At 45.6% G+C, this 27296-nt stretch overlaps 1 protein-coding gene and 1 long non-coding RNA gene across 2 annotated transcripts in view; both read right to left on the reverse strand.

The window, feature by feature from the left end:
• Window positions 1-342: 342 nt before the first annotated feature.
• Window positions 343-2713, reverse strand: LOC119465329 (uncharacterized). The gene is made up of 2 exons (XR_005194818.2): window positions 2641-2713; window positions 343-591 (listed from the first exon to the last, which is right to left on the reverse strand). It is a non-coding gene; the product is annotated as an uncharacterized LOC119465329 (long non-coding RNA).
• A 3051-nt stretch (window positions 2714-5764) lies between these two features.
• The window catches only part of LOC119465330 (uncharacterized), a 42430-nt gene continuing 20898 nt past the window's right edge, over window positions 5765-27296 (reverse strand). Inside the window, exons 4-5 of the mRNA XM_049655329.1 lie at window positions 23255-23311; window positions 5765-5907 (exon numbers count right to left, since the gene is read on the reverse strand). Coding sequence (XP_049511286.1) covers window positions 5765-5907; window positions 23255-23311 — 200 coding nt within the window. The remainder of the gene's footprint in view (window positions 5908-23254; window positions 23312-27296) is intronic.

Here is a 27296-nt window from a genome sequence, read left to right on the forward strand (position 1 = left end):
CTTAGCAACTAAGCAAAATTTGAAAAGGGTGCATTAGACGGAAGGGCAGGAAGTCAATAACATTTACGCCGTTAATGGTATTTTAGGTTCTCAAACATTTTTAATATGTCAAACAACAATTATTGTAAATTTATCATAATGTCTTGAGCAATGGCAAAGACAACGACGTTGTAGTGGGGCTGGGTCAGGGGCTGTCTTGTCGGACAGAAACCTGCTGGAACCTGTGCGCTCTGTGCAGTCTTGACTAGACAAGCGCGAGCCGTTTACTGTTAATTAAATATTCCCCGTAACATCTTTTAACATCCCCGTAACATCGTATCCTATATTAACGACAAAGACAGCACGGCTAAGTGACAGAAAAATGAAAACTTTCTGAAAAAGACAATAAACACATGAAGATGTTCTTAGAAAGTGCACGTACCTGGTCAAATGGTAAACAATGTCGCACTCTGCAGTAACACATTGGCTTACATAGTCTCTGGTCTTGTTGAATGTCTCTACAGCATCAAAGCGGCAGACGGTGTCGTCCTCGCCGTGTTCTTGTATAGGTGCAGGTATACCGCAGACTTTTTTCCCAAAAAGAGATTCGTCCTAGAATAAGTAAAAATTCGTGAATGGTAGCTGTATTCGAGACGCGTTCGAAGGCAGTCATCGTATTTTTCCATTATTCATGAAGAATACTTCTATTCACTGTGTTGCGCAAGACTAAGTGTATCAAGGCATATTCGTTAACGTCAATAACGATGATAGTTCTATGGGCCCTATAAACAAGTATACGTAGGCACACTAACTAAATTAACAAGCATGGCGTCACGCTCGCATAAGTAAACAAGAATGCATCTCACTCGATGACCACGGAAACTGGCTGTCAAAACACTGGAGTGAGTCAGTGCGGCAGCAGCAGCGAGCGAATTGAGGTTCATGCCGGCGCTCGCATCAACGCGTTTTTAGCCGCTAAAACACGGGAAGTGCGGGCTCTGCCCCCACCACAGATGGCTTTCAAGATACAGCTGCATAGGCGAGCGCTCGCGGCGCCGAACGCCCTCGTCTCGTAGCCTTCCGGCCCAGCGGGAGCGCGCGGCCCCTCCACGTACCTCCCCTTCCCTCCGGAGCGTTGTGCGCGATTGGAAGGCTGTGCGATTCCTTCCCATTTCCCGCACTCGCGTGCACTATGCGTGATTGCCGGCTCACCGTCGGATGGTTTCACTAGTACATACAGCGCACGGCAGGCGGTGACGATCTTATCGCCCGTGGACCTCACGGTGGCGACGACGACGATGGCGGAAATATTTGCCATCGCAATAAAAAAGTGGTCTGCTTAAAGATATGTAATCGTCGCAATGGGGATACAGAACTAGCGTGTTTGGTTTCAGAGCTCTAACCGTGTGGAGAGCTGAACCGTTATCAAGCGCATCTCTAGCTGTGGTATCGGTGACTGACGTATGAGTCGATTTGTGATGCAAGGCCAGCTTTATGGTGGCCGACGTAGCGTGCTATATAGTTTCCACATTCACTTGAAAGATGCAAAGAAAAAAAAAAACGGCGAGGTAATTGGTTGGCTGCAGCATCGAGCCCGGTAAGGGATGATATGGTGTTCTAGAGTATGCTTGGTCCTGACTCGCACCGCGCGAGAAGCGAGGTGCTCTTGATGTCTCATACACCTAGTGATGAGCGGTGAATACTATGAAACTACGGACAGCTCCCCCGCCCCATGCCTCCAGCTGCAATGAAAAGAACGAGAAAATGAATATCAGCAGAAAAAAGTTAGAAATTACTTTAGATGTTTGGTCGTGTAAACTAAGCAACTAAATGCTTATGATAAAATTAACAACTAAGGCTCTGCAGTTTGCAGTTAGAGAAGTTCTACTTTTCTAAGCTACATTGGACGTGAAACAAATAAATACGTAATTCAAACCGCATTCTTAGCAATAAAATAATACTCTGCAAATAGATAATGTCGCAAATATTAATTATAATTTTGAAAGCAGCATCTAGAATAAGCGTGCGAGTGCGATTCACTGACGCAGCGAGCCATGTTGGAGATGAATATAATCAACGGAAAGAAAGTAGCTTTTTGTGGCACTTTGACACCAATAACTGCATGATACAGACACTCACACATACACACACACACCAAATTCTGCAGTGGAAGATGGCTGAAATTTCGGCAACGTGAACAAATGCATATGTTTGCAGACACAGGATAGAGCGAGCTGATGCAAGGAAGCATTGGAAATGTCAGAAATATTTTTTTCTTGCACTGAACGATAAACAGACTGAGCATCCAGTAATGACAGGGTTAGCTCATAAATCGCTCATGACGCCGAAAATCCGGCTTTGCGTGACCACAGGATGGTCTAAAAGGGCTTGCAAATCCTAGACCTTTCGTGGCAGTCGAACCCACGACCTTGCGTGGTGAACACCCTATAGCGAACACAGTTGATCCCGTGACGGCCGCAATGCTTTCGCATTTATCCACGTTGTGATAAGTAAGCGACCATTAAATTTTTTCGCGCTTGAGCATGGGCGACCATTGCAAAAAATGCATGGTATTGCCAGACATTGAAAGGTTCAGAAAGACATCAGCGCTATGAAAAAGTCTTTCACGGTGTCTTTCCATTCTGATTTGAAATTGCTTACCTCAACTTGCCACACTTTGTTTAATTGAAACTGTATTTGTGGGCATTCCATTTCAATAAATCGCAGTGCCACCTTGAACAGAACGAGACTCTATAAGTAGACAGATATTTCACGCGCAGAAACTTTTAATTATTGAGTCCATGTGACAAGAAAGATGAGCTCTTTGTTGCTTTTAAAAATGCCTGTTTTTGAAGATGTGTAAAATGTTTCTCACCGTAATTGTTTACATGTATTGCAAGCAGTAAGGTTACTAATAAAATTTTCTCAACGTAAGAGGAATTGTTGGATCTTACTCGTTAAATCCGATAGCTGCGATGACCTAAAAATTTCAGTTTTTTTCCATATCCCTATCGTGGTGGTTTCTATAGATAGGCTACTTACCCATACCTAAAGTGTTAATTGTATCACAGTATGCGAGCTGATCCTTATTAAGCTTTATGGAAATTTTAAGAATAGCCTACAGAAAATTGCATATTTTTGTCCTTGAATTGGATTATTCGAAGAGGCGGACATTACTAGCACGAGCAATCGAAAAACATGTTACCTGAAATGAAATTTTAGTAATAAACTTCTTTATTAATTGCTTTACTGCAGGTATTTCAATTTACAAATTCTAGCCGGTGAGTTTGCCAGACGTATTCACTTGAAATGAGTTTGGACGATGACACCAGTTTTTAGATATTTCCAAAAGTGTTGGCCGAAATACATAGGCGTCCAAGTTACTCTCGTGCTTAAATTCAGAAGAAAAGCGTTTGCTTTAAATCGTAACACGAACAATGCATTTTTATGGCGAGTTTGATGGCGCATATCTCCAAATCGCTGTCATTCTGAAAATTCATCCCAAGTGAATACGCCTTGAAAGCACTCCATCTAGAATCAGTAATTTGTAATATGTGCTGTAAACTATTTAAATCAAAAGTCAAGTCCTGAATTTGTTTAAATTATTGCATATGGGTTGCAATTTCTCATGCTAGCAAAGTCCCCCTCTTTGAATAATCCAGCTAATGGACAAGAATTTTGTAATATGCAACAAGCGATTGTTAAAAATTCGGGCAAACTTGAAGATGATCTCCCCGTATGCACGTTTTTAATATTACACGAACGCCATTCTCGGGAGTATTTAAATCTTTATAAAGCTGGCTGGCTGACATAAAATGTTTTATTAGCTGGTAAAAAAACCCGCAGCAAAATGTTTAGTGGTGGGCACGGTAAGCTCGTGCAAAGTAAGTTCAAAGTGGACAACTATTATAAGAGGTCCCATTGTTTTTAGCTTTGCTTCCTTAAGATGAAGCTTCAGATTTGGGCTAACTTTCAATGCCCCCTATTCAAATACTTGATAAATAAAAAACGCGTTTATAAAAAAGCCTTTCGGTCTGCATGAATTAATTTTTTGCATTTCTAAGAAACATTTAAATTCCAGTGACTGTATTAAACAGATTTTTTGTTTAGACCCTACATTTGTTTTTTAAATTGGGAGAAATTATTAGGTGATAAAAATATAAGGACGAAGCTTAGAATTGTATTGCTCTGAACTGCAAACAAACAGAAAACCACCTAAGTTTGTTATTTATTTCTGTCTTACGTGAATTTGTGACAATGTTTACAAGGGTTTGCACAAGCCCTATTCGTACATTAGTGATATACTTTAGAGCGATTTACCATACATCATTTCTCCACCTCATACAACCCTTAGATACAATCTTTAAGAGTTGGATTGCTGAGTTGTGGAGTTCTAAACTAGTTTTGTGTTCTGAAATTTAGCGATTTTTACCAGCGTTTATAAAAAAAGATCGCTGGCCTAAAGGAAAGAAAAAAATTGCGTCAAACAGCCACCACATTGTTCTTGCTTTTTAATGTAACAAATATAAAGATATTTGATGCAGTGATTGCCGCGAAAAACAATGTCTGCGTTCAAATGTGTTTACATAGAAGCCCCTGAACTAAAGCCTCTTTTAAAACACTTTCTATGAAGCGCATTAGTGTCATTTTCGCGAAGCTTTTTTTACCATTAGTAAATTATTCTACCGTGAAAATGTTTCGCGTATGGAAGCCAAGCAGTAAGGCAGTTCCTTTGTAGAGTCGAACGCCTTTGTAACGAAGTATTTAAAGATTCCGAAATGATTCGTTATACAGCTTGGGGGAGTAACCAGCGGAAAAGACGAAGACAAGGAACAACGTAGGACAAGCACTGGACTTACAACTGAAAGATTAATGGAAATGGTACTCCCGACAACGAACCAGCAGCGCATGCGTCAACTTCAGCAGTCTGACCCGGAACAAGCAAACAAACAGGCATACTAACCTCGAATTACAGGCATGCACAAGAAAAGGGAAAAAAGACAGGGCAGAGCGCAGACGACCAACAGCATTTCCTAAAACGACAGAACATCCTTATATAGGCAACTTGATCACATGAGCCACCCGGATGCTCAAAAATTCGACAATCAAATTGCCACCACCAACACGAAGTATGCACACTATCATTCGCTCGCGAAAATAAAGAAAAATGATACGACCAGGAAAACCTCATCCTCAAGGCCATTTTAAAAGAAGATTAACGGCAAAACCAAAAAGAACAGCTGATAGAATGTAATAACGAAAAACTAACAAAACAATTGACAAAAAACCATAAGCGAAGTAGAAAAATAGACATCAGTAAGAACAGAACCACAGATGATGGTAAAACATAATGTATATGGCCGTCCAGAAAAGCAACTTCCCTATCTCGAAGTAAAATTTAGGGCATGCTTGCGCACTTGTCCCTATAGGTTGCCGGATGAAGAGAGCTTCAATATTTTCCGTTTCTGTCCTATCAGATGCTTTTGACATGACCCTGATTTGATTGAACTGCGGTGAGCAGCCGCAACTCTTGCAAGTGAAAGTCAAATACTGATCACGGTTACTCCTTAGAGCAAGACTGCTCTCGCATAGAGCTCCTTGTACCCTATTTGCCCCATGTACGCTCTCCCGCAAGATAAAGGAATACAGTATGCAACAGTGGAGGCACATTTCGTGTCGAACGTGGCATGCTTCTTCACGCATTCAGACTCTTTTCTATTTGGATATCAGCGAGCACATCGGTCCTCTGTCACAGATGCCACTTTGACGGATGCTAGCTACCAAATCAACTCACCCCATTAAGCATGGTAGCAAGGTACCGGACAAGCTCCTCTGTCGTGTTAAAGGCTCTTGTGTAGTTTCGGCTCACCACAATGCATACTTCCACACGAAACAGATCAGGTGGAACTCGTTCCACTCCTTTACTTGCTGCAAAATTGAAACAGGTTACAGTGGGTTACAGTTTCAATAACGTGAAAATCTCGATTTCCAACATAAAAATGTTCGCTCCCAGGTAAGCTTCACAGCATATTTATTATTTTTATTTACGTTAACATTACTGCTGCTAATGTTGTAATTTACTAGCACAACATGTATTTGAAAAAAAAGAACACGGTAACGTTAAGACAGATACAATTGTTTCCAATAGGGTATTGTGATTCTTGCCGTATTATTGGCAGAGTTCATAACTTCTGTCTGAGTTTTAGACTATGATACCCTTGTTTGGGGGTAGCAACATTACAAAAATATATTACAAAACGGCATCTAATCTCATTACCCATACATCTGTATATTTCCTAAAGCTCCTCATCTCGTTCACACTTCTGACGTATTCAGAACATTTCGTGTTATTCATATTATCGTTCCTATTTAAAAGGACAGAATATTCTTAACGCTTTGCTTGGCACCGGCGTCCATCTGTATACGTTTATTCCAACTTAATCCTCTTGCTCTCCCTTCCACAGGCTCCTGCGCTTCCTCATGTTCTATCCGAAGGCTCACACCGCTTCATTCATATGAACTGGACTTGCTAATTTAGCAATTACCGTTATTACGAGCTTAGAATAGTTAACAAATTGCTTAGCTTGCACTGGAGTGCAATGCTAAAGAGACAGCGCAGCTGATGGGCACCTAGCTAGTCCTGGTTTTTGGGATAGGCTAAGCACTACCAAGTCATCCCCAGCACTATCTGCAGTTTGTCGCAAAGCGCGGCCTCTTCAGGAATATGAACTATTTTGGGCGTCCAATGGCTTCTATTGATCGAGGGCCGCCACGCACATGCTTACATAGCTGTTGCCTCAAGGTTAGCGCATGCGCAGATCCAATCGTTATCGCGGCGCATGCGCATATTTCGGCGCGCGGGTGGTAACCGGTTGCGCGCAGTGTCTCTGAGCTGCTGCCGACGGCGCCCGCGTTTCCTCGGCGCGAACGCGGGAAACGCGTTTGCGGTCCGCGCATGCGCAATACACAGGCGGTAGGTTGCGCCAGGGGTTCTAGCAGTTGCGGTGTCGCTGGTTGCCATGGCTACGGCGCGGCTTGCTTTCTGGGAAACAACACACTTTTTACGGCTAGCTTAAACAGCTTCGATGTTAAAACACCAAACTTTTTACGGCTAGCTTAAACAGCTTTGCTGTTAAATTACTGGTTCGCCCCGCAATCGGGAGTAGATGCAAGCATAATATGGCTACCATACGGCGTCTTTTGTTGCTGCCTGTGGTGCCGCCGCCTTCCACCGCGTTTCGTCTTGCAAGTCTAACGCGCTCAACGCCTGTCGCCCCTTTTTCTTCTTATCGGATCGAACTGATCATCATCATCATCATCAGCCTATATTTATGTCTACTGCAGGACGAAGGCCTCTCCCTGCGATCTCCAATTACCCCTATGTTGCGCTGGTGTACTCCAACTTGCGCCTGCGAATTTCCGAACTTCATCATCCTACCTGGTTTTCTGCCGTCCTCGACTGCGCTTCCCTTCTCTTGGTATCCATTCTGTAACCCTAATGGTCCACCGGTTATCCATCCTACGCATTACATGGCCTGCCCAGCTCCATTTCTTCCGCTTAATGTCAACTATAACATCAGCTATCCCCGTTTGTTCTCTGATCCACACCGCTCTCTTCATGTTTCTTAACGTTACTCCTAAGATTTCTCGTTCGATCGCTCTTTGTGCGGTCCTTAAGTTGTTCTCGAGGTTCTTTGTTAACCTGCAAGTATCTGCCCCATATATTAGCAATGGTAGAATGCAATCATTGTACACTTTTCTTTTCAACGACAGTGGTAAGCCCCCAGTCAGGATTTGGTAATGCCTGCCGTATGTACTTCAACCCTATATTATTCTTCTGTACATTTCTTTCTCGTGATCAGGGTCCCCTGTGAGTAATTGACCTAGATAAATGTACTCCTTTACAGACTCTAGAGGCTGACTGGCGATCCTGAATTCTTGTTCCCTTGCAAGGCTATTGAAAATTATTTTTGTCTTGTGCATATTCATCTTCAACCTAATTCTTACACTTTCTCGATTAAGGTCCTCAATCATTTGTTGTAATTCGTATCCATTGTTGCTGATAGGACAATGTCATCTGCAAACCGAAGGTTGCTGAGGTATTCGCAGTTGATCCTCACTCCTAAGTCTTCCCAGTCTAAGAGCTTGAATACTTCTTCTAAGCATGCAGTGAATAGCATTGGAGAGATTGTGTCTCCTTGCGGGACCCCTTTCTTGATAGGTAACTTTCTAATTTTTTTATGGAGAACCAAGGTAGCTGTGGAATCCCTGTAAATATTTGCTAAGATATTCACGTATGCTTCCTGTACGTATGCTTCCTGTACGTATGCTTCCCGTTCGTATCCCACTCCCCGGTCCCTTAACAGGATAGACCCTGACCATTCACAGTCGTGCTCCAAATGTGGTCATGACTCATGCTCTTTTGATCACATGCTCTGGTTGTGCCCAGCCCTTAACGCCTCTCCACCCATCACGAAAGAGCAATGGGAGGAATCCCTCAAGAGCAGCAATCTTCAAATCCAACACCAGGCTGTCCAGAGGGCCCACGACATCGCGACGGGACTTGGTCTCCCGGTCCCATCGTGGGCGGAGCCACCGACTTAATCTGGGGGAGCCTTCGGCTCGCCTAGATCTTAGTTCCTCAGGACTGAAATAAAGTTCTTGTCATGTCATGTCCTGTACTCCTTGATTACGCAATGCCTCTATGACTGATGGTATCTCTACTGAATCAAATGCCTTTTCATAATATATGAAAGCCATATAGAGAGGTTGATTGTATTCCGCAGATTTCTCTATTACGTGATTAATGACATTGATATGATCCATCGTAGAATATCCCTTCCTGAAGCCAGCCTGTTCTCTTGGTTGGCTGAAGTCAAGTGTTCCCCTGATTCTATTGGAAATTATCTTGGTGAATATTTTATATAATACGGAAAGCAAGCTAATGGGTCTTTAATTCTTCAATTCTTTAACTTCTCCCTTCTTACGGATAAGTATAATGTTGGCGTTCTTCCAGCTCTCTGGTACTCTTGAACTTGTGAGGCATTGCGTATAAAAGGCCGCAAGCTTTTCAAGCATGATATTCAAGCATTCAATTATCGCTAGTTATAGAAGGAGCCTCTGTATCCTGTTCATCACTACTTCGAATGGAAGTAGCTTGGCTGTTTTAGGCACTGTACAGGTGAGTATAGAATTCTTCTGCTGCTTTTACTGTGTCATCGAAATTGCTGATGATATTTACCATGCTTATCTTTCAGTGCATACAGCTTGCCTTATCCTATGCCAAGCTTTCTTCTTACTGATTTCATGCTGCGTCCATACTTTACGGCTTCCTCAACCTTTCCCACGTTATAATTTTGAATATGCCTTACGTTCTTCTTGTTGATCAGTTTTGAAAGTTCAGCGATTTCTACCTGATCTCTTGAGTTGGACACTTTCATGTTTGGCGTTTCTTTATTAGGTCCTTTGTTTCTTGGGAGAGCTTACCTACTCGTTGCCTTGGTGCCTTACCTCCCACTTCAATTGCTGCTTCTGAGATCAGCCTACCTACGGTTTCATTCATTACCTCTACATTATCTTCATCTTCCTGTTCTAAAGCTGCATACTTGTTTGCGAGCACCAGCCTGAATTGGCCTGCTTTTACCCTTACTGCGTCTAGGTTGGTCTGTTTCCTCATGACTAATTTCACTCTTTCTCTCTTCAAATTGATAGAAATCCTTGACCTCACTAACCTACGGTCACTGCACTTTACCTTACCTAACAATTCTACATTCTGCACTATGATTGGATCGGCAGAGAGCATGAAATCTATTTCATTCCTTGTTTCTCCATAAGGTTTTTTCCAGGTCCACTTCCTGTTGCTGCGCTTCCTGAAGAATGTCTTCATTATTCGGAGCCTATTTCTTTCCGCGAATTTTACCAACATCTCTCCTCTTCCATTCCTAGAATAGATGCCGCAGTTGCCAATTGCTTGCTCACCAACTTGCTTTTGACGCACTTTTGCATTGAAGTCGCCCATGACTACAGTATACCTAGTTTGCAACTTTCTCATTGCTAATTCAACATCTTCATAAAACTGTTCTATTTCTTCATCATCGTGACTGGAGGTTGGGGCGTAGGCTTGTACTAGCTACATTCATTTTGTACCTCCTATTCAGCTTTATTACGACGACTGCTACCTTTTCATTGATGCTGTAGAATTCATCAATGTTACACGCTATGTTGTTATGGACTATAAATCCTACCCCGGATCCTCTCTTATCTGGAAGACCTCTGTAGCAGAGGACGTGGCCGTTAGTGGTCGGCTGCAAATGTGTGGCCTTTAGTCCCCTGTATCTGCCTTTTGAATGTCGCTATTGGAAATGAGAAGTAAAACTTCAGCGTACCAGAAGTTACAGCTTGAGTAACTTCTTGAGTAACTGAAAGCGAGAGCAACATTTTTTGCAGCTTCTTTGGAGTATAACTAGCGTATGCATTGCGATCCTGTACAAAATGTTGGGGGCCACACACCACATTTCCTTAAGATTTGACTGGTTCCCCGGATGATCTCGTTTTGATCTCCCGTTTGAGTGCCGGGATAACGGCTCTGGATTTTGGCTCAACGTTACTTGAAGATCGCTGACAACGGGAGTTTAAAGCATTTCATGCTTAAAATCACCACCACTTCCACTCCGTGAAGATGGTCGAACAGCGAAGGTCTGCATTCGCGGCCGCTTGAATGGCCCGATCGGCGCTACTTAGGGGCGATGGGACGCGTCAGCGTCCACGGGCGACGGCTTTCCTATCGCGTTGAGGGGATGGGACGCGTCGCCGTCCACGGGCGACGCAATTGAGCCTCCTAGCTCCTTTCTAGCTCGCAGCTGCGGGTCGGCTTGCATCTGTTGTCGCTAAGCTACGACATCATTTGAATACGCGTCGGCGTTAGCCTCTCGACGAAGACGTTTAGCTTCGGCTTATCTTGCACGGACTTCGGCGTTGGCTCTGCGACGGCGGGCCTGTTCCTGCGCAAGCTCTCGCTGGCGCTCACGTCGGGCGGCTTCTTCCTCAGGAGTATAAGCAGTCTTTGCCATTCTCGAAGAACGAATGTGGACCAAGAACTGACTTCTGTTGTTTATACCCCTCCGAGCCTCTCACTGACCTACTTTTCGCCAATGCTCACTGGCCGCCTGACTCACTCGCCGCTCTCGGCGCGGCACAGCTGCCTGTCTCACTCTAGGCCGTTTCACATGGCGCGATTGGGGCGAAAAAAAAAATCGTTCTGTCGCGCACGTCGCAGAGCGATTTTCGCTGGCAGCTTTCACATGCGTCTTTGACCGCGCGATTTCCGTCGCAGCGACGCCCAAGGTTGCTCCCTGCTCACAAAGTATCCATGCCTGCATCGTTAAATAAAAACAACATGGAAACTAGTCAAATATTACAATTTCATATTATTTATTTTTTTAAATAGAATAGTACACAATTTTTCAGCCCTTAAACGCGTTGAGACTTTGCGATCGCTTAGTCCGCAGCTGCGGCGAGTGAAAATGCTGCACAAACCGCATAAGCGTGCGGCGTGGTGGGGTGGTCTTGTTTTGTACACTCTAGTTGTGTTGTTGCGGTACGATGGAAGCCACAACTCTTCTCCTGGAGGAGTATTTGCTTCTCCATAAGAAGCTACTATTAAGTGTGCAAGTGCCTGGCACAATTTGTAGCAATGAAGACGTCGACAACGGCGACGATCATGAGGGTACGTGCCGTATGTTGAAGGCGGCGTGAGCTCCCGACTGGATAGCATGCAGCTTCTCCTTTTAAATGAATGGTGCGAGCTGGAGAAAACAAAAATTGTTGACGAAGCTCCTGAGTCACAGGCGCTGGTGGGTACGTACGCTCTGTTAAAACATTGAAACTGGTGCGCGACATTGCTCCGCTGAGATTCCAACACGCGGTAAAACAGGAAAGCGTCTATTTCGACGGCGCTTGCTGTTACGTCACGTTGCTCCGCCCATATCGCGCCGATCGCTGCGACTCAGCGACAGAAATTCCAACATGTTGGAATCCCGTCGCGGTGAGCCCGTGACGTCGCAGAGGTCGCTGAGCGACGGAATTCTCTGTGTCGCTGTGTGAAAATCGCGCCATGTGAAACGGCCTTCTCGCCTCTCCCGCTCCCAGGTTACGTCACCAACGTCACACCAAGCAGCACGACGACACATGGTCGACCAAAAACAGCTCCACTGTTAAAAGACACTATTTAAATGGACCTTGCTGGATTAAAAAGAAAGTTATAATATTTACCCGGGAACCAGAGCAGTGCATGTGGAACGCTTCCACGCGAGCTGTGGTGATCGATTCTCAAATTTTCCCTTTCTTATCTTGTTAAACGAGCTACTGAAACATGCGTTTATCGCAACTGCAGCGAACTATAGAAACGTATGTGTTAAGTTGGTGTAAATATATGCGATATATATTATATTATATATATAGCGGTGAAGGCAGACGGCATGGTTGGTATGATAAACTTGAAGGACGCTTAAGCTTCGGCTTTTACGGGATGGCATTCAAAGATCCCTGGCTGCTTCTCGCGCTTCCCGGCAACTGCAGCGTATGTAACCGTATTGTTTACTTGCAAACGCTGGCGGCGAATGCTATGCAGCGGCAAGTTTTCTGGTTCTTTTTTAACAGAAAACTTGCCGCCGCAAGTTTTCTTAGTCGAGTCGAGCATGCACCGTCGATGACGGTGGCGTAACGCAGGAGCACAGCCGGAGAGGTCACGTGACCCGCTCGCCAGGAGAAGAGGAGCCGACCAATCGGAGCGCATGCCGGGGAGGAGGAGAAGAAGCGCCAGGGTATAATAGCAGGTGTTAGCGCGGTTGCTCTTTTCGCACGATGGACGCTGCTTGGCGCGAGCAGTGTCCATCGGCCACGAAACACTATTGACATCCAGAACGCGTGCCACGAAGGGAAAACTGTCGAAACAGCGGAGATGTGGTCATTCCTTCGGTTTAAAAGAAAAACTACCACAGCGAAAAAAAAAAAAACAACCTAACCCAGTTCCACGAAGTGAAATCTGCTGAAATATCGGAGCTGTGGTCGTCCTGTGTTTCTCTGTCTCTCTCTGTGTTTTCATGTTGTTCTTGTTTATAGGTGATTTTCTGTGTTTTACTGTGTTTTCCTGTGATTCAATTGGCGTTGTTTCGGAGTACGCACATTCTTCAGTTGCAAGAGGTTGTGAGAAAACCACAGTCTATCACACACTTAGAAGCTGTGGCCGAACTCACGGTCGAGGAATTCTCTCTTGAACCGTCCATTGGCACCATCGTAGGGAGCAATCTCTCTGCGTCGGCTTCTCTGCTTGGCCTCCTGCTGTCGAAGTTCAGGGTCAGCTTGCCTCTTTTGGTGCTTGGCTTGGGTTGCCTACTCCTGGAACTCTAGCTTAGCTTGGCTAGGGTTGCCTTCTCCTGAAACTCGGCGTTAGCTTGCCTCTGCTTGCGCGTGGCTTGGGTTGCCTTCTCCTGAATCTCGCGGTTGGCTTACCTCCCCTGGCGCTTGGCTTGCGCTTCCCTCTCTCGATCCTCGGGGTTAGCGGCTTCCATCTGCTGACGGTTGGCTTGGCCTTCCTCTCTTGAAGCTTGGGGTTAGCTTCCCTTCGCTGGCGCTTGGCTTGGCTTCTCGCTCTCAAAGCTCGGGATTGTCGCGATGTCGGCGCTGCCTATAATTTACTAGAAAAATGGCCTAGTGACGCGACTGGGAAGGAGCGCGCGTGCCCCTTTGCGTTTACGCCACCAGGTGTCGCCACTGCCACCTTCTTTAGCAGACTGGCTGCCGTCATAATCGCCACTTTTGAGGCGGTCCGTGTCTCTAAGCGTTTATTACGCACGTAATACTTTCATTATAACAGAAAAGTTGTTTTTAACAAAATATGGCGTAAAGAAAGTTCTTGAAGGCCACATCGATACTATTTAGTATTGTCAACTTCGTCTGCTGGAGTAGTCCGCCACAAACCGGTGCTTTCATTGCGCTAAGCAAATGTGCGCTCGTGGTATCGCTTGTGTTAGCTGGCAATTCACCGAGCTTCTTTTGCCTCATCTACTGCTCAAAAGCCAGTACATCTAGGCCTGGTTTGTTTCTATGGAGCTATATTTACCACTCCATTTAAATCACGAATGACAGGAAAGTGCGTAGCGACTCCGGCGTTGCACTGCTAAGCACGAGGGCATAGGATTAAATAACGGCGTCGTCGGCTTCATTTTCATGGTGGCCTAATAAAAAAAATGTCCGTGCATTGTTGCCGGTTATAAAACCCTAGGTGGTCAAAATTATTCCTGTGTCCACCTCCTTTTTTTATTGCATGCCTAATAATGAGATCATGATGTTTTGCACATTCAACCCAGGAAATTATTTTTCAACTATACAATTGCGCACATACACACACAAATTTGTTCCCAGTATTTTAGCTTCTAATAAATCCGCCGCATCTTCAACTCATACCGTCAGAGTGACGCTCACTAAAAGCCAGGTTGGTGTTTCTTTTTCTTTATTAACAATGAAAATGACAAAACTATAAAGGAACTCTAAAGTGCACTGTCTCTAGACACCAAGCACCTAATCGCAGTGTAAGTAACTATTACTGCGAAACACATAAACCTTGTAGTACGAAGCTTGAGGTACATCGACTGAGCTTAATATATTTTGATGCCTGGCGCCTTCTTTCATTACACTTATTCACGCTCTTTGTAAAGAAATGTAGTCTGGTTGTGATGTAGAAGGCAGTGAGGTCTGCTGTGATGGATTCGCAGTGATCAGGGCAGCTAAGTTAATGCTGCCGCAGTATAGTTCAGAGTCTTCTTGGTTCCACTCCTCTATTTGGGCGTCCGAGACGCACCGCCAGAGACGATGTAGGCAAGTGAGGAGTTCTGCCGCTACGAATAGCGGTGACGGGTTCGGTGGGTTGAAATAGACACAAAGATGACCAGAAAAAAAAACACTTTCTATTCACAATTACTTACATGATGTTACAAGTACACATAGAAGACGGAACTGGTACACATAGGGCGACCCTATAACGACATAGTCGATGGTGCATAGCACCGAAGTTTGTCCAGAACGCTTGGACGGGGCAACGGGGCCACGTTTTCAACCCTTCGGTGCCCCGCCCCAAGCATTTACCACCCAATGGCCCACGAGTGGCTGTGAGTGGTCCGCCGACGCACCAATCACGAATCCTGAGCAAGGATCGTCTTGTTCGCCGGCACTTCCAGTATTGCGCTTCTCCCTCTCCCTCAAAACAATATACAAATAACAACCACGTTCCAAGAAAGCGGGGGGGGGGGGGGGTGACAGATGCATAGCACGCGTGCTCCCTGGCCACGCCACAGCGCCCAGCACAATGGGCTCAATAAAGTCCTAACAAGCAGGCAGCACCTGCAAGCCAAAGTGCTCGACCTTTGGTGTGACCCCTACCCCGCTCGCACTTACTAGAAAAACTGATAGCGCAGTAGCTCCGGGCATACGTCAATGAAACGTGGTGACCGACACTTTGGGCTCACGTACCCCTATTCAGTAAATGTTTGCTCGAAGAAGCCTTTCGCGACGGCCGATTGGCAACGGTCTTCCGTCGTCATGCGCCGCCCCGTCATTTCTCAGAGCCAGTCGGTCCGCAAGTACATCTGGTCAACTGTAATCGCGTCCGTCACGTTTGACACCACTTGAAAGCGTGTCTCCGAATGAATTTCTGAACCGTGCGCCACAACCGGCAAGGGTCGTTGACGCGTCACGCCTTGCTGCCACAAATTGCCCCTCCACGTGCCGGTTTTAATCTGGCAGTGTCATGAGCCGTGCGCCTGCTCATCTCGGCGCCGTCAACGCGACGGGCATCCGCCGCCGACCAATTATCCTATTGTGCTTTGCCTGTCAAGCAAGGACCATTGACCAAATACGCTAGCCGTCGCTTAAGCTTTCCTCTGCAGCCGTTCCCTTCAACAGGATGAAAAGGGTGCAAAATGCCAGTTTCAAGCTTGCCGATCTATAATTAAAGACAAAACTCGTTCCTTTCTAGAAGCAGGCTTACAGCCGCCTTGCTTTCACAACATCCAAAACACCTAAAACACTGTCTGCGTGCAACTCAAGAAGACTCAAACTAGTTGTGAAGTTTTTCTTCAAGTTAACCACAAACTGGTACAGAGTGGACGCAGGATACAACAAACCACGGTTGCCTGTCATGTGGGTACACTCTGCAAGCCTAAAATTTCCTGCTGCCTCTTTTGTGATCAGTAGTAAGTTCAGGCAGGCTTCACAGCCTGTCTTTAAAGTACACTTTCTCGCCACATAACCAGCGATATAGAAAATTAGGCGGCTGTCACTGGATGCTATAATGCAAGGACAATGGTCTGGCAGTGTTTTCAGGATCACTGCTTCTGCTGCATCAATGTTGCCAGCGTCCACGAACATGTTGATGAGTTCCTGCATTCCACTTGGAGAAGCCTGCTGGCTGGCATCCGCATCCAGCAAGGCACTGAGGACACTGGGTTCACAATTTCCCTTAGAGACAGAGTGGGCCAGGTTACTGAAAGAAAGGCAGTTTACAATAACGGCAAACTGCTGAGGCGTATGGTGTGAATTGCAGCCGGAGGACTGACGCACCATCCCAAACAGGGGCTCAACAGGATGCTGGCTTAGCGGACTAGTTATGAGATACTTAAAACCAACACTTTGTGTAAGGTAGTCCAACAGTGACAGCACACTTGACAATGTCACCCGCAACCCTGTAGCTGTTGACTGGCTTAAGAAGCCCTGCTTTCCTTTGGTATGGAGCTCCCAACTTGTTAGAAGTTCCAAAAAAGAATGCAGCTTGTCGACGGATATAGATCTTTGGCGCAGAGCCTCAGCAGCAAAGCGAGAAGTCATCACTTGGATGAGGTCCCGAATTGTCCTGAAACAGGAAAGAGTTATTGAGCACATGTCGAACAAATCCCATATCCATGCTGCTGTCACAGTCACACTATGTTTGTAATACGCATGATAAGAAAGGAGTTCTGCTACGCACTCAAAGAAATGGAATGTCGCAGAAACGTCGCCGCAAGTATCCTCAATTGCCGCCCTGTGCAGCCGCAGTCCTTGAGTCACTTTGTCGCTGAACAGTTGGAAGGCTAGTGACACTCTCTGAACTTCAAAACTATTAGGGTTCGTATGGCTTGATGTTATGCCGTGCAGGGCCTGCAGGGCCACGTTGTTGCCATCCTTGGCAATACCTGAGCTTACTGGTCGAACTGTCACCTGTAGTAATAAAAATAAGTAGCATTACCATGTTCACCAAGTGTAGTATGAATGCGGTTGCAATGAGTGTGGTTATGTGCATAGGAAAGACTTACAGGACCATCTGGCAGCAGGTAGCCAGATCCAAATAGCCCATTGCGCAAGCACTTCATCAAATGGGGAAAATCGCATAAAAACGCAGTCGCCGCTCTGGATCTACAGGATGTCGCGCACTACACTGTGTGCTAGTTGCAGATGCCCCTACACCAAGTATTTTCCACATTTTCCGATTCAATGTTGCTCCATCTGAAGTGATAAAGTCATCCACCAAAATCACTGCTTCCAGCATAATCTTCGTTAAGAGGGTTTCTTTAATGTTTCCTTTCGTGGCAAATGCTGCGATTGCCTGCGTCCCCTTGCCAACAAATGGGACCAAGATTATCACCATGCCATGATCACAGACAGTGTGCTTGTCACCTTCTGATGTAAACGGACCAAGGTCAACAAAGCCTTCTATGTGGCCAGCGGTGGTGACGGAGAGGCACTCGGACAACTTCATCTCATCAACAATAAGACCTCCATGACGTTGGAATATAAGTCCATTGTTGTTGTCTTTTTGCGGAGCACATTTAGAACTTTTGCGCTGAAGCCATCATTATCATCAGCCTATTTTATGTCCACTGCAGGACGAAGGCCTCTCCCTGCGATCTCCAATTACCCCTGTCTCTGCGCTGAAGCCATACCCCGTCTTATAAGACTACAGGTATTCTCGAAGTGTAGTTTTGCATGGCATTGCAAGTATGGATTCCTTGTGGAAGTGCTCATAAAGCTTGGGGCTCTTCATCTTCATCATTAAGCATTCTAGCACCCATTCACTGGAGTATATCATCGCTTTAGTGCTTTGGCGTGGATGCCTTAAGTATGTGCTGAACTGCCTCACGTTGTTTGTGTATGAGGCCTGCTATTTTAGCTGCAAACTCATCTTCACGAATACTTGCGTTCTTGGCCGCCATGGCTGAAAGTTTGCTTTTCAAGCTTTTGGTGTGGTTGCTGCGACGCACTGCCTTTTGTTTTACTAGCTTCAATCGTTGAGCTAGGGCTCGACTCCAAGAGAGCTGCACCTCCACACGTGAAGTACGCGACTTTTTCGTCAGGAGCAGCTTTCGTGTTGCCTTGCATTCCGCACAAACAGCGCCTGTAAATAGAAGAAAAAAGTAGTACACACGCGAGAATAACATGTGAAATCGTAGTACACCAATGTGGAGAAGCAATAAATGTTCAAGGGGGATAAATTACCTTGTGAAGAAACATTTCCCTGGCGCTTAGTGCTGAAGACAGAGCCACCAAATACCACAGCAGCAGACTGCAACCTCGGGGTCAAAATATGTGAGAGGTCATGAAAGTCACTTTCAGGCATTAATTCTTGGCAAATCATGCTGCTGTCAGTTTCTCGTAGCATATGGTTCGCCGCGGCAAGGGAGCGTACAACTGTGTCTTGGCACAGCAGACCTATAAAATACACTTGTGCAGACACTTCGTCTCCTTGACCACTGAAATACACAACTTTATCCTGCAAAATCTCGAGCCTTTTTTGCTTTCGTACTGACGTTGTCGCGAAAACTACGCTTGAGTCACGGCCACAGTTAAAGCGGCACCAGAGCTTTGCGGGAACGTTCACTGCTTGGAGCGAGCTAATTGCGAACCGTTCATTCTGCCCGAACTGTCCATTTGCATCTTCTACACTCTCAGCCTGAATTTCACGAAACAGTTGCCGGAGCTGACTGTCTGCCGCTCGTTCTTCATCGTGCGCTCGGTGCACTTCGTGCACTCTTGCGTGGCTTTGTGCCTACCGCCGGTGCACTTGCGGCGGCTGACCTCTTCTTTTCCGACCTCTCTTTCACCGGTGCGACAGAAAGGTAGGTCGCACAGTCGTGCAGAAGGGTAGGCACCGCGCCAGGTGCTAGCGACGGCTTCCCACGTGGAAGTCGCACTGCGGTGCCATTGATGATGTGAACGTAATCCCTCAAAATGTATCGAGGCTCAAAGTGGCGCTCACATACCGCTGAAGATTCACTGAGAGGCTTGTCTGCTCTACGCAGATTGCACTCCCACTTCTTCCGAAGTTCATCTTCCGTTAGTGCGGCGAACAATGACGCTTTCGGACCGCCCGGATAACCACTGTGGCAGCCAGGAGCGTAGCAATGGGAGTCCGTCTTTCTTTTTGGCATCCTACCTCCTGTGCTGTAGTAGATGCATGGAGACGTCTTTTTTTCGACTCGTCCACCGTTTTCACAAGAACGACCGCGTTGAACGTAACACCGCTCGGGAAACACATGGAGCAAACAACCGCAGACAGGCTTTTGAGCCTGCCCGGCCGGATCGACCGCGCACCAGCAGCTAGAAAAATGCGTAGCAGTGCCAGCGACGTCGGCTAATGGCGTTTGCTTCACCCGTCCCATTGCCCCTTCCTCTTGCTCGCGCCACTAGGACATTATTCTAGTACACTATAGCGCTGCCACTCTATGGCGAGTTCCCGATGCCGCTCGCGACGTAACATCTACTCTCTGCTCCCCCTCCCCGGCGCGCGCTCTGATTGCTCCGTTCCTCAGCCTGCGCGGCCTCTGATTGGTCCTGGTGCGACTGTCAAACCCGCGGTGCTGACGCGCTCTCTAGTGGTGGGTTCGCGAACCAGCCCCTGTGTAACACCACCGGACAGACAGACGGCGAAGGGTCGACTTAGAACCGCTCCGCTGTTAAAAAAATCACCACCCCTTCCACTCCATGAGCATAGTCGAACAGCGAAGCTGTATTAGTTACACCGAGTGTTTCATGTATATGTGTTGCGCGTGATGCAACTGAGTACACACGAGTAAACACAGATCTGCCACAGGAACTTATATTGAAAGCTTCCGAGAAGAGAAGAGACAGTGACTTCCGACGCTACTCGACGTGTCCAGTTCTCTGGTCGAAATCTGCCGAGCCACCGGCAGAGGCATCAGCTGCAGTCACGGACACCGCGCGCGTGCGGCGCGAACGCGAGGAAACGCGCACGGCCGGAGCAACAGTTGCATGCATTGCCTATGCATTGTGCGTTATCCGAAAGGGCGCGACGCAAGTAAGCACCTTCTCTTATCGCATCTACTCCTCGCGCACAGCGTGGCCTCTCATCGGTCGCCTCCTTCCCCCGGCGCGTGCCCTCTCATCGGTCGCCTCCTACACCAGCGCGCCTCTCCGCCTCTGCTGGTCACGTGACCTGCAGTCCCCCGGCGCGGAGCAGCTATTGGAGCAGCTACAGTAACAGGAGCAGCTGCCACGCCGATACCCGTTGCGCGGATACGCGCGCACATTGGCGGAATTATTGTACACCGGGTGCCACTATAGCTAGTCTCCACAGCTGCTAATGCTCTCATGAGAGGTGCACACATGCCTCCACTTGCGTTGCTTCTGTGTCATGGGCCAGAAAAGCTAGAGTTAAGCAACGCACCCCTAATCTCACGAAGGAAGAGAAGCAAGGACTTTAATTGGCAAACGCGCAATTAAGGAGCCACTGTATAACTCTTCAGACCATGAGAGTTCCTCATAAGGGAGTTTGTTCACGAATATTGAATTTGCAGTTCTCTATTATCCTTGTGCGCAGCTTAGGGAATGAATTCCTTATTGCTTCTGTTACACTGTGATTTTTGATGCACCAAATATTTTGCGCACATGGTCAGAGTATGCTATATTTTTAAGTGCGGCGCAATTTAGGAACCCGGGATGTCGTCCCTCGTCGGTGGGTGTCAACGCTTAACACAAAGTCTACGTAAGACATCAAGTTCCTGCAAAATTCCCTTAAAATGGATAAATAAAAAGCAAGTAAGTACAAAATAATATAAAATAAGGTCAAATTATAAATGAACGCATTCATTACCCCAAATTAATGAAAACTCGATCGACAACGCCACGCTGATACTGAAACTTGTCAAGAGAGAGCTCCACAGTCTCACAAGTGGAAAGATTGCGCTAGGGCGTGCTGAAAGAGAGCCCGTTCCCGCGCATGGGGACGCTCTTTCCTGCCATAGACGCCGAGCAGCAAGCACGCTTAGAGTGACAGCGGGCGCTCGCCCGTGAAAGACAGCGCCGACGCAGGGGTGATCAAGCGGTGCGCGCCCGAGAAGCTGAAGGTGTTAGTCAGCGCAGGCAAGCTAATCCCTACATCGTGAAAAGAATAGCTAAACACAAGATAAACACAGGATAAACCAAGATAAACACAGGGAAAACACAAGGAAAACACCGGCGAATTATTGCTCCGCACTTCCCCAGCTTTCACGTTGAGTGGAACTGCGTTACCGCCGCGTTTACCATTTTTTTGTTTCATTTGTCACCAAATGAGTGCCATTTCAGGCTCGTTGTATGTGATTTCAGTTATATACATTCGAATTACAAATGTCTTGTCAAGGTGAGCGAAGACCCACATCCACCCACATCGTTTCTGGACTTTCATCTGTGTTCCTGATGTATTATTCATGCCGACAAAAAAAATTCAAATGAACAAATACCGCATTAATATTTCGCGTGCTTTCGTATTGCCTTTAATTACCCGAACGTCACGTAAAATGATTATACGAGGTTAGTCGGGTAACACTGTTAACCATCCTCAAGTGGATGCTTCAGTGCGGCCTTTGTTTTGAAAGCCCAAGGCTTCTTGCGGCATGAGTCGGTACGACGGGCATGTGAGCTGCAGTGTTAGTACCCGCAACTGCTGCAAAATATATAGCGTATGCATTCTGATTGAAAAAAATGCGGGTGTTCACGCTGATCGGTCAGCGTAGGGAGAAATATTTTATCAATTTTTATATTACTGATATCAGTGAACTACATAATGGGTAATGTTTACTTAACACTGGCTATGGCGTTGTGATGTCACAGCTTGACATGTATTAGATTGAAACACGCAGTTTAATTACGATACTAGAAACGTGTCTGCTATCTGGCCAAATTCTGATCACAGTCGCCAATTAGACAGCCAGACAAAAAGTCCCTGGTTGCCTCATTGCCGTGCAAAGTGAATTGCTAAGGCCTTTCCAAATTTGCGGGAGCATTGCAAACTGCTTTGGAATGCGTAAACATGCTTGTCTAAATATTGATGAGACATGGTTTAGCAGTCAACCTCAAATTGGTGAGTGCATACCGTGTTCGCTGCGGTCACTGCCATCACATCGGCATTTTCGTGCTTTTTTGACACAGTACTGCCCAACGTAGACTCTAACTATTCTATTTCAATTTACTCTTTCACTTCCACTTATTGTTACTAAGCGGCGAGAAGGTTTTATATTTTTTTGATAACTGTTCTGGCCGTTTGCAGGAATTCAGCATATTCAACTCATCGCTCAAACTCGGCTTTTAATTTTTAGACATCTCATGCAGCTTTAAAGAAAGTACAAAAATTGTTAGACTTTTTCTGCACGTTTATGAGCGTATGTTTATATCGCTAAAGCATAACAATGCCCTTTTAAGCTGCCTTTGAAGCTCGTATAATATTGGCCATGTTCAAGTAGAAACATTATTTGAAATCAATTTTTCCTTCAAAGGGTATGCAAACAAGCTGAATAAATATTCTACAATTAAAAAAATTTTCAGCAATAAAAAGCGGGCCACAAACTGAATAAAGCAGGTGTAATGGTTGTTACCCTCTTTAAAGTGCACTTTAGATGACGTCATTTTATCAAATCTGTGAACTCCGTGGTATTCTTGAAATGTACTAATGCATAATTAAATTGAACTATTTCTTCGTTTTTTTCTTCAGTGTGATTTTCTTTGTTGCAATAAATGGTATGAAGCATTTTTTACGGCAAATCTTTTTGCAATGCACAGATACCTCTCCATTCCGCAATAACATTATTTACATAACACACCTCGTTAAAATTTTACACGTAAAAATCTTATACTTTAAAGGCTAATGTGATTGTAAACAAAAAGTGGGCTTTTAGGGACACAAGTTCCAGAAATCTCAGGAAATAATAGTTTTCTTTAATAAGGCGTAACATTGTAAAAGTGAAACGGCACTTACTAATGTTTATAGGGTCGCAGTACTGCTTGTAGGGATCTCCAGCATCTTCTGTGTTATCTAGAAGTAGACAGTGCAGCATTTCTTAAGAACCTTTGGCGGAATGACATGACTGATTATACTGAGACATTGCTTATGCACAAAATATTCGTTTACAGCGATAGCTGTTTATGGGCTAAGCTTCCAAGTCCATTTGTGTCCACGTTTCTCTCACGCTTAAATTCCGGACACCTTACGCCCCCTAACGGCATCGCCTAGAAGCCCGAACGTGGCGGATGGCTGAATGTAAATTCCGAAAATATTTTCTGGGTGTTTATGGTTCGGCCCATAGCGAAGCATACGTGGTACTACACACACCCTGTAGCCCATACCCGGTGACCCAAGTTGGTGTCAGAGAGCTTCGTTGGAGAGAGGTACACACCCAGTTGCACCGCACATAACTATTGACCCATGGTGGAGTCAAAGAGGAGCATTGAAGAGCTGCACATAATAAGTGCCACATCTTTATTACGCAAGATGCTATCAAAGTAGTAATTTGCAGTGCTGCGCTTGCGCAGCGGCGCATAAAACGTGACCGAAATTGGCGTGAAAGCTAATCCTTGAAGAGCCGCAAATACCCATGGTAGCAAACACAGTGACGCAAGTTGGTCATGACCAATACTGTGACACGTCACGGAGCCCGATGAAGTAACCGGTAAACCATTGACTACCTTGGGACAAAGATTCGAGTGAAAGATATTAGCAATAGATAGACATGCCTAAACGGGGTCGAGCTCCTAAATGAAGCTCACCTCATAAAAGGACAACCTTTTTTAAATGTTTTAGCACTCTTAGGGTATTTCGCGCTCTTTTCGTGAGTTGTCTATCTATCTATCTATCTATCTATCTATCTATCTATCTATCATCTATTTGTCTATCTATCAAGCTATCCATATGTCTATCTATCTATCTATCTATCTATCTATCTATCTATCTATGTTGGTGTCTATACCCGGTGTTTCAGCGAACACTTTCCAAAATTTCTGAGCGTACCTATGGCAGATAGCACAATTCTAGTTCGTAAACTGGCCTACTCTAAGAGGCGGGCATTACTTGTACAAAAAATTGAAATGCATAATTGACTAATTAACAAAAATATAACTGATTATGTTTTTAACTAATTACCTCTCGGCCCATATTGCAATTTACAAAATGTAGCCGTGAATTTCGCAAGGCGGATCCACCTGGAACGAATTCTAAGGATGACACCAGTTTCGAGACATTAATTTGCGAACTTTGCGGAGAAATGCATTGGCGCTCCAGTTTCTTTCTTAAAAAACGTCGTTTTATGCAGTGATGCACAAAATTTACGGGTACAAAAGTAACAAAAGTAACTTAATCTATGTACATCACAAAAGTTCCTCAAGGACAGCAACCCGTCCCATTAGCAGGCTGTGCCACAAATGCACTGGGCATGTGCACTTTTGAATGAACCTCTGGCCAACTTGGGTCACTATGTCGGTGTCACTGAGTGCGCGGCAAGCGAGGGAACCGTCTCAGAGGCCGTACGGCCACGCGCAGAGAAAGATGCGCGAGGGAGGAGCCCGGTTGTCGCATGACGCGTTTCTCAGCGCTCGCAACCCCCGGCACGCTATGCATTTCGGTAGCCTCGCGCAGGCTGCACGATGCCTGAACTAGACTACACCGATTGTTCTTATAGAAGTCCCGCTACAGTAAATGCCTCCTACACAACTCGCTTCGACGGTGGCAATACGTAGTGCCGATATGGTGATTCAATGCCCAACGCATAATTACCATCGATAGACTTCGCGAGATAGGTTATGCCGAAAAACCATGGCAATTCGCAGCGGTTGGGAACATGGAGCACTTCCAGCCGATCCAACCTGTTTGCCGCCAAGTAGCGTAACTGGGTAGTCTATGGTATAATGAGTAAAACATCGGGCTACTTTGCTGAGGGAATCTGAAACCAACCGTCCGACCAACTTGTGTCACTGGTTATGATCCGCTATTCAGTGTACCTCGTGTGCGATAACTTTGGCTACACACTATCTACTGCTCTTCAATGAACCCTTTTGACGTCAACTTGGGTCACTGGTCCGTGTTATAAAGTAATAAAGAAATTTGTCTCCTCCTTTCTGAAGAGTAGGCAGGCGTTGTGCTCCTGCCGGTGGCAGTTGCCAGCCTTTCTCTTCGCTTTCTCTTTCCTGTGGATGTGTCTACAAACTAAATAATAATAATAATATTAATTATCCTTTGCGACGTGAATTCAAACTCGCCTTATACATACTCACATCGTCTTGTCTGAAACTATTACTCCATTGCGAGTGTGGTTTAGGAAAAAGATCGGGTGGTGTAAGACGAAGATCGTTCTGTAGCCTTATCTAGTCCAGTGCTGGCCATATTTCCCTTTGTAGGTAGACCGCTATCGTGAACGCAATATTGTTGTGGAAGTGTGTGGTACGACAACGAACAATGCAACCGCTACCTTTCCGACATGCCTGAAGTAGTTGCCTTGCAGGACTACCTCCTTCTTCGACGGACATGCTCGGAAATTAGTGACCAGCAGTTCTTATCCGTATTTCAAAGAGCGACGCAACTAAGCCGGGAAAACGAATAAAGGCGTGAAGGAATGGGTCACGCATTACAAGCTGGTAGGCAACCATCATACATGAATTTCTGCCGTTCAACGTTGTTTTCCCTCTTACTGATACCGCTTTCATATGGTATTATAACAACGAAGAAATGATAACGACACGGAAGCGCCTCGTGAAAGCGATAAACAAGTGTTTTGATGACTCTGCTGCGATAAACCTGTACACCTGTAATCGTGAGAACTTTTTTTCTACATACACTATTACCACAACTAATTATTCCTTAAGAGCTAGGAACTTTATTAAGGTAAAAACCAGAACAAATTACGGCAATCAGCTTTTAGTGTGGCAAATTCCTAATTTACTTAATGATGAGCATGCTTTATTTATTATTATGCAAGATTCCTCAACCATTTCAGTATTCAGAATGAAATCGAAACTGTATTTTCTCGACAATTGACTCACGTTTTTTTAATTGATTTTCCTGCTTTCCAACTGATACGTTGTCATGTGCTGCAATACTTTTTTTCCATTTGGCTTTTGGCCTTTCTGTACCTTGTTTTTCATTTGCATTATTTATACTTATTGTGCTGTATTGACCCATTGAATGTTTAATTGCATCTTTTGTATATGTACAAGTATGTATATATGTCTGTATTAGGTGTACATTTGTATCCATTTTTTTGCACTGTTATCTGCTGTGCTCGTGGCGCCAGGAGCCTAGTCAGGCGTGCATAATCTCGCCTTTTGCTCCGGCGCCATGACAATCTTGTATTGTCAAAATCATAATAAACTTCAAACCTTATATAGAAGAAATTCTTAAGATGTGCAGACCCGAAAAGACAAAATGGGACATTTGCTCAACGGAATCGCAAAGAATGCACATAAACTCCTTATCGGTCGAGAGAGTCCAGACCCGGTATCTGAGGTTATATAGCATCGCGCACATTGGTAACTTTGATGAAACAGCTTAGAATAACACCGATATTCGGTCGTTTGGCCAACGTTGCAAGGGTGGCCAGCGTTAAGGCGATGACAATGGTATATTTTTCTTCTACTGTCCGTCAACATGTTCTTAGCTGCTCAGGTACAAGCAAATGTCACCTGGCAGAACATAAACGCCTGAAACCTACTTCCGGCAAGACACGGCAGTCTCGCAGCTTGCGAGGTTTGACAACCCATTAGTGAAGGCAGGAGCAGTTGCTGAATCGAGGCACATTCAGCAGTCAGGTTCAATGTTCTTTCCGAGATCCAACATCGCTAAGCTTTGCCGTTTCGATAGCCCATTGTAATCAGCAGTTTTCGATCGCATATTGTAATGAGCCGCCAGTGCCACATTATCAGCGACCTCCAACCTCGACGCAGCCTGGTGTGCCACCTTTCCAGGTGCGCCGCTCCACCCAGTGATGTCCCAGTACTGGCTTCTGGCATGGAAACTTGCTGAAGCACTGCCC

Source organism: Dermacentor silvarum, chromosome 9 (genome assembly GCF_013339745.2).
Source record: "Dermacentor silvarum isolate Dsil-2018 chromosome 9, BIME_Dsil_1.4, whole genome shotgun sequence".
Lineage (NCBI taxonomy): Eukaryota > Metazoa > Arthropoda > Arachnida > Ixodida > Ixodidae > Dermacentor > Dermacentor silvarum.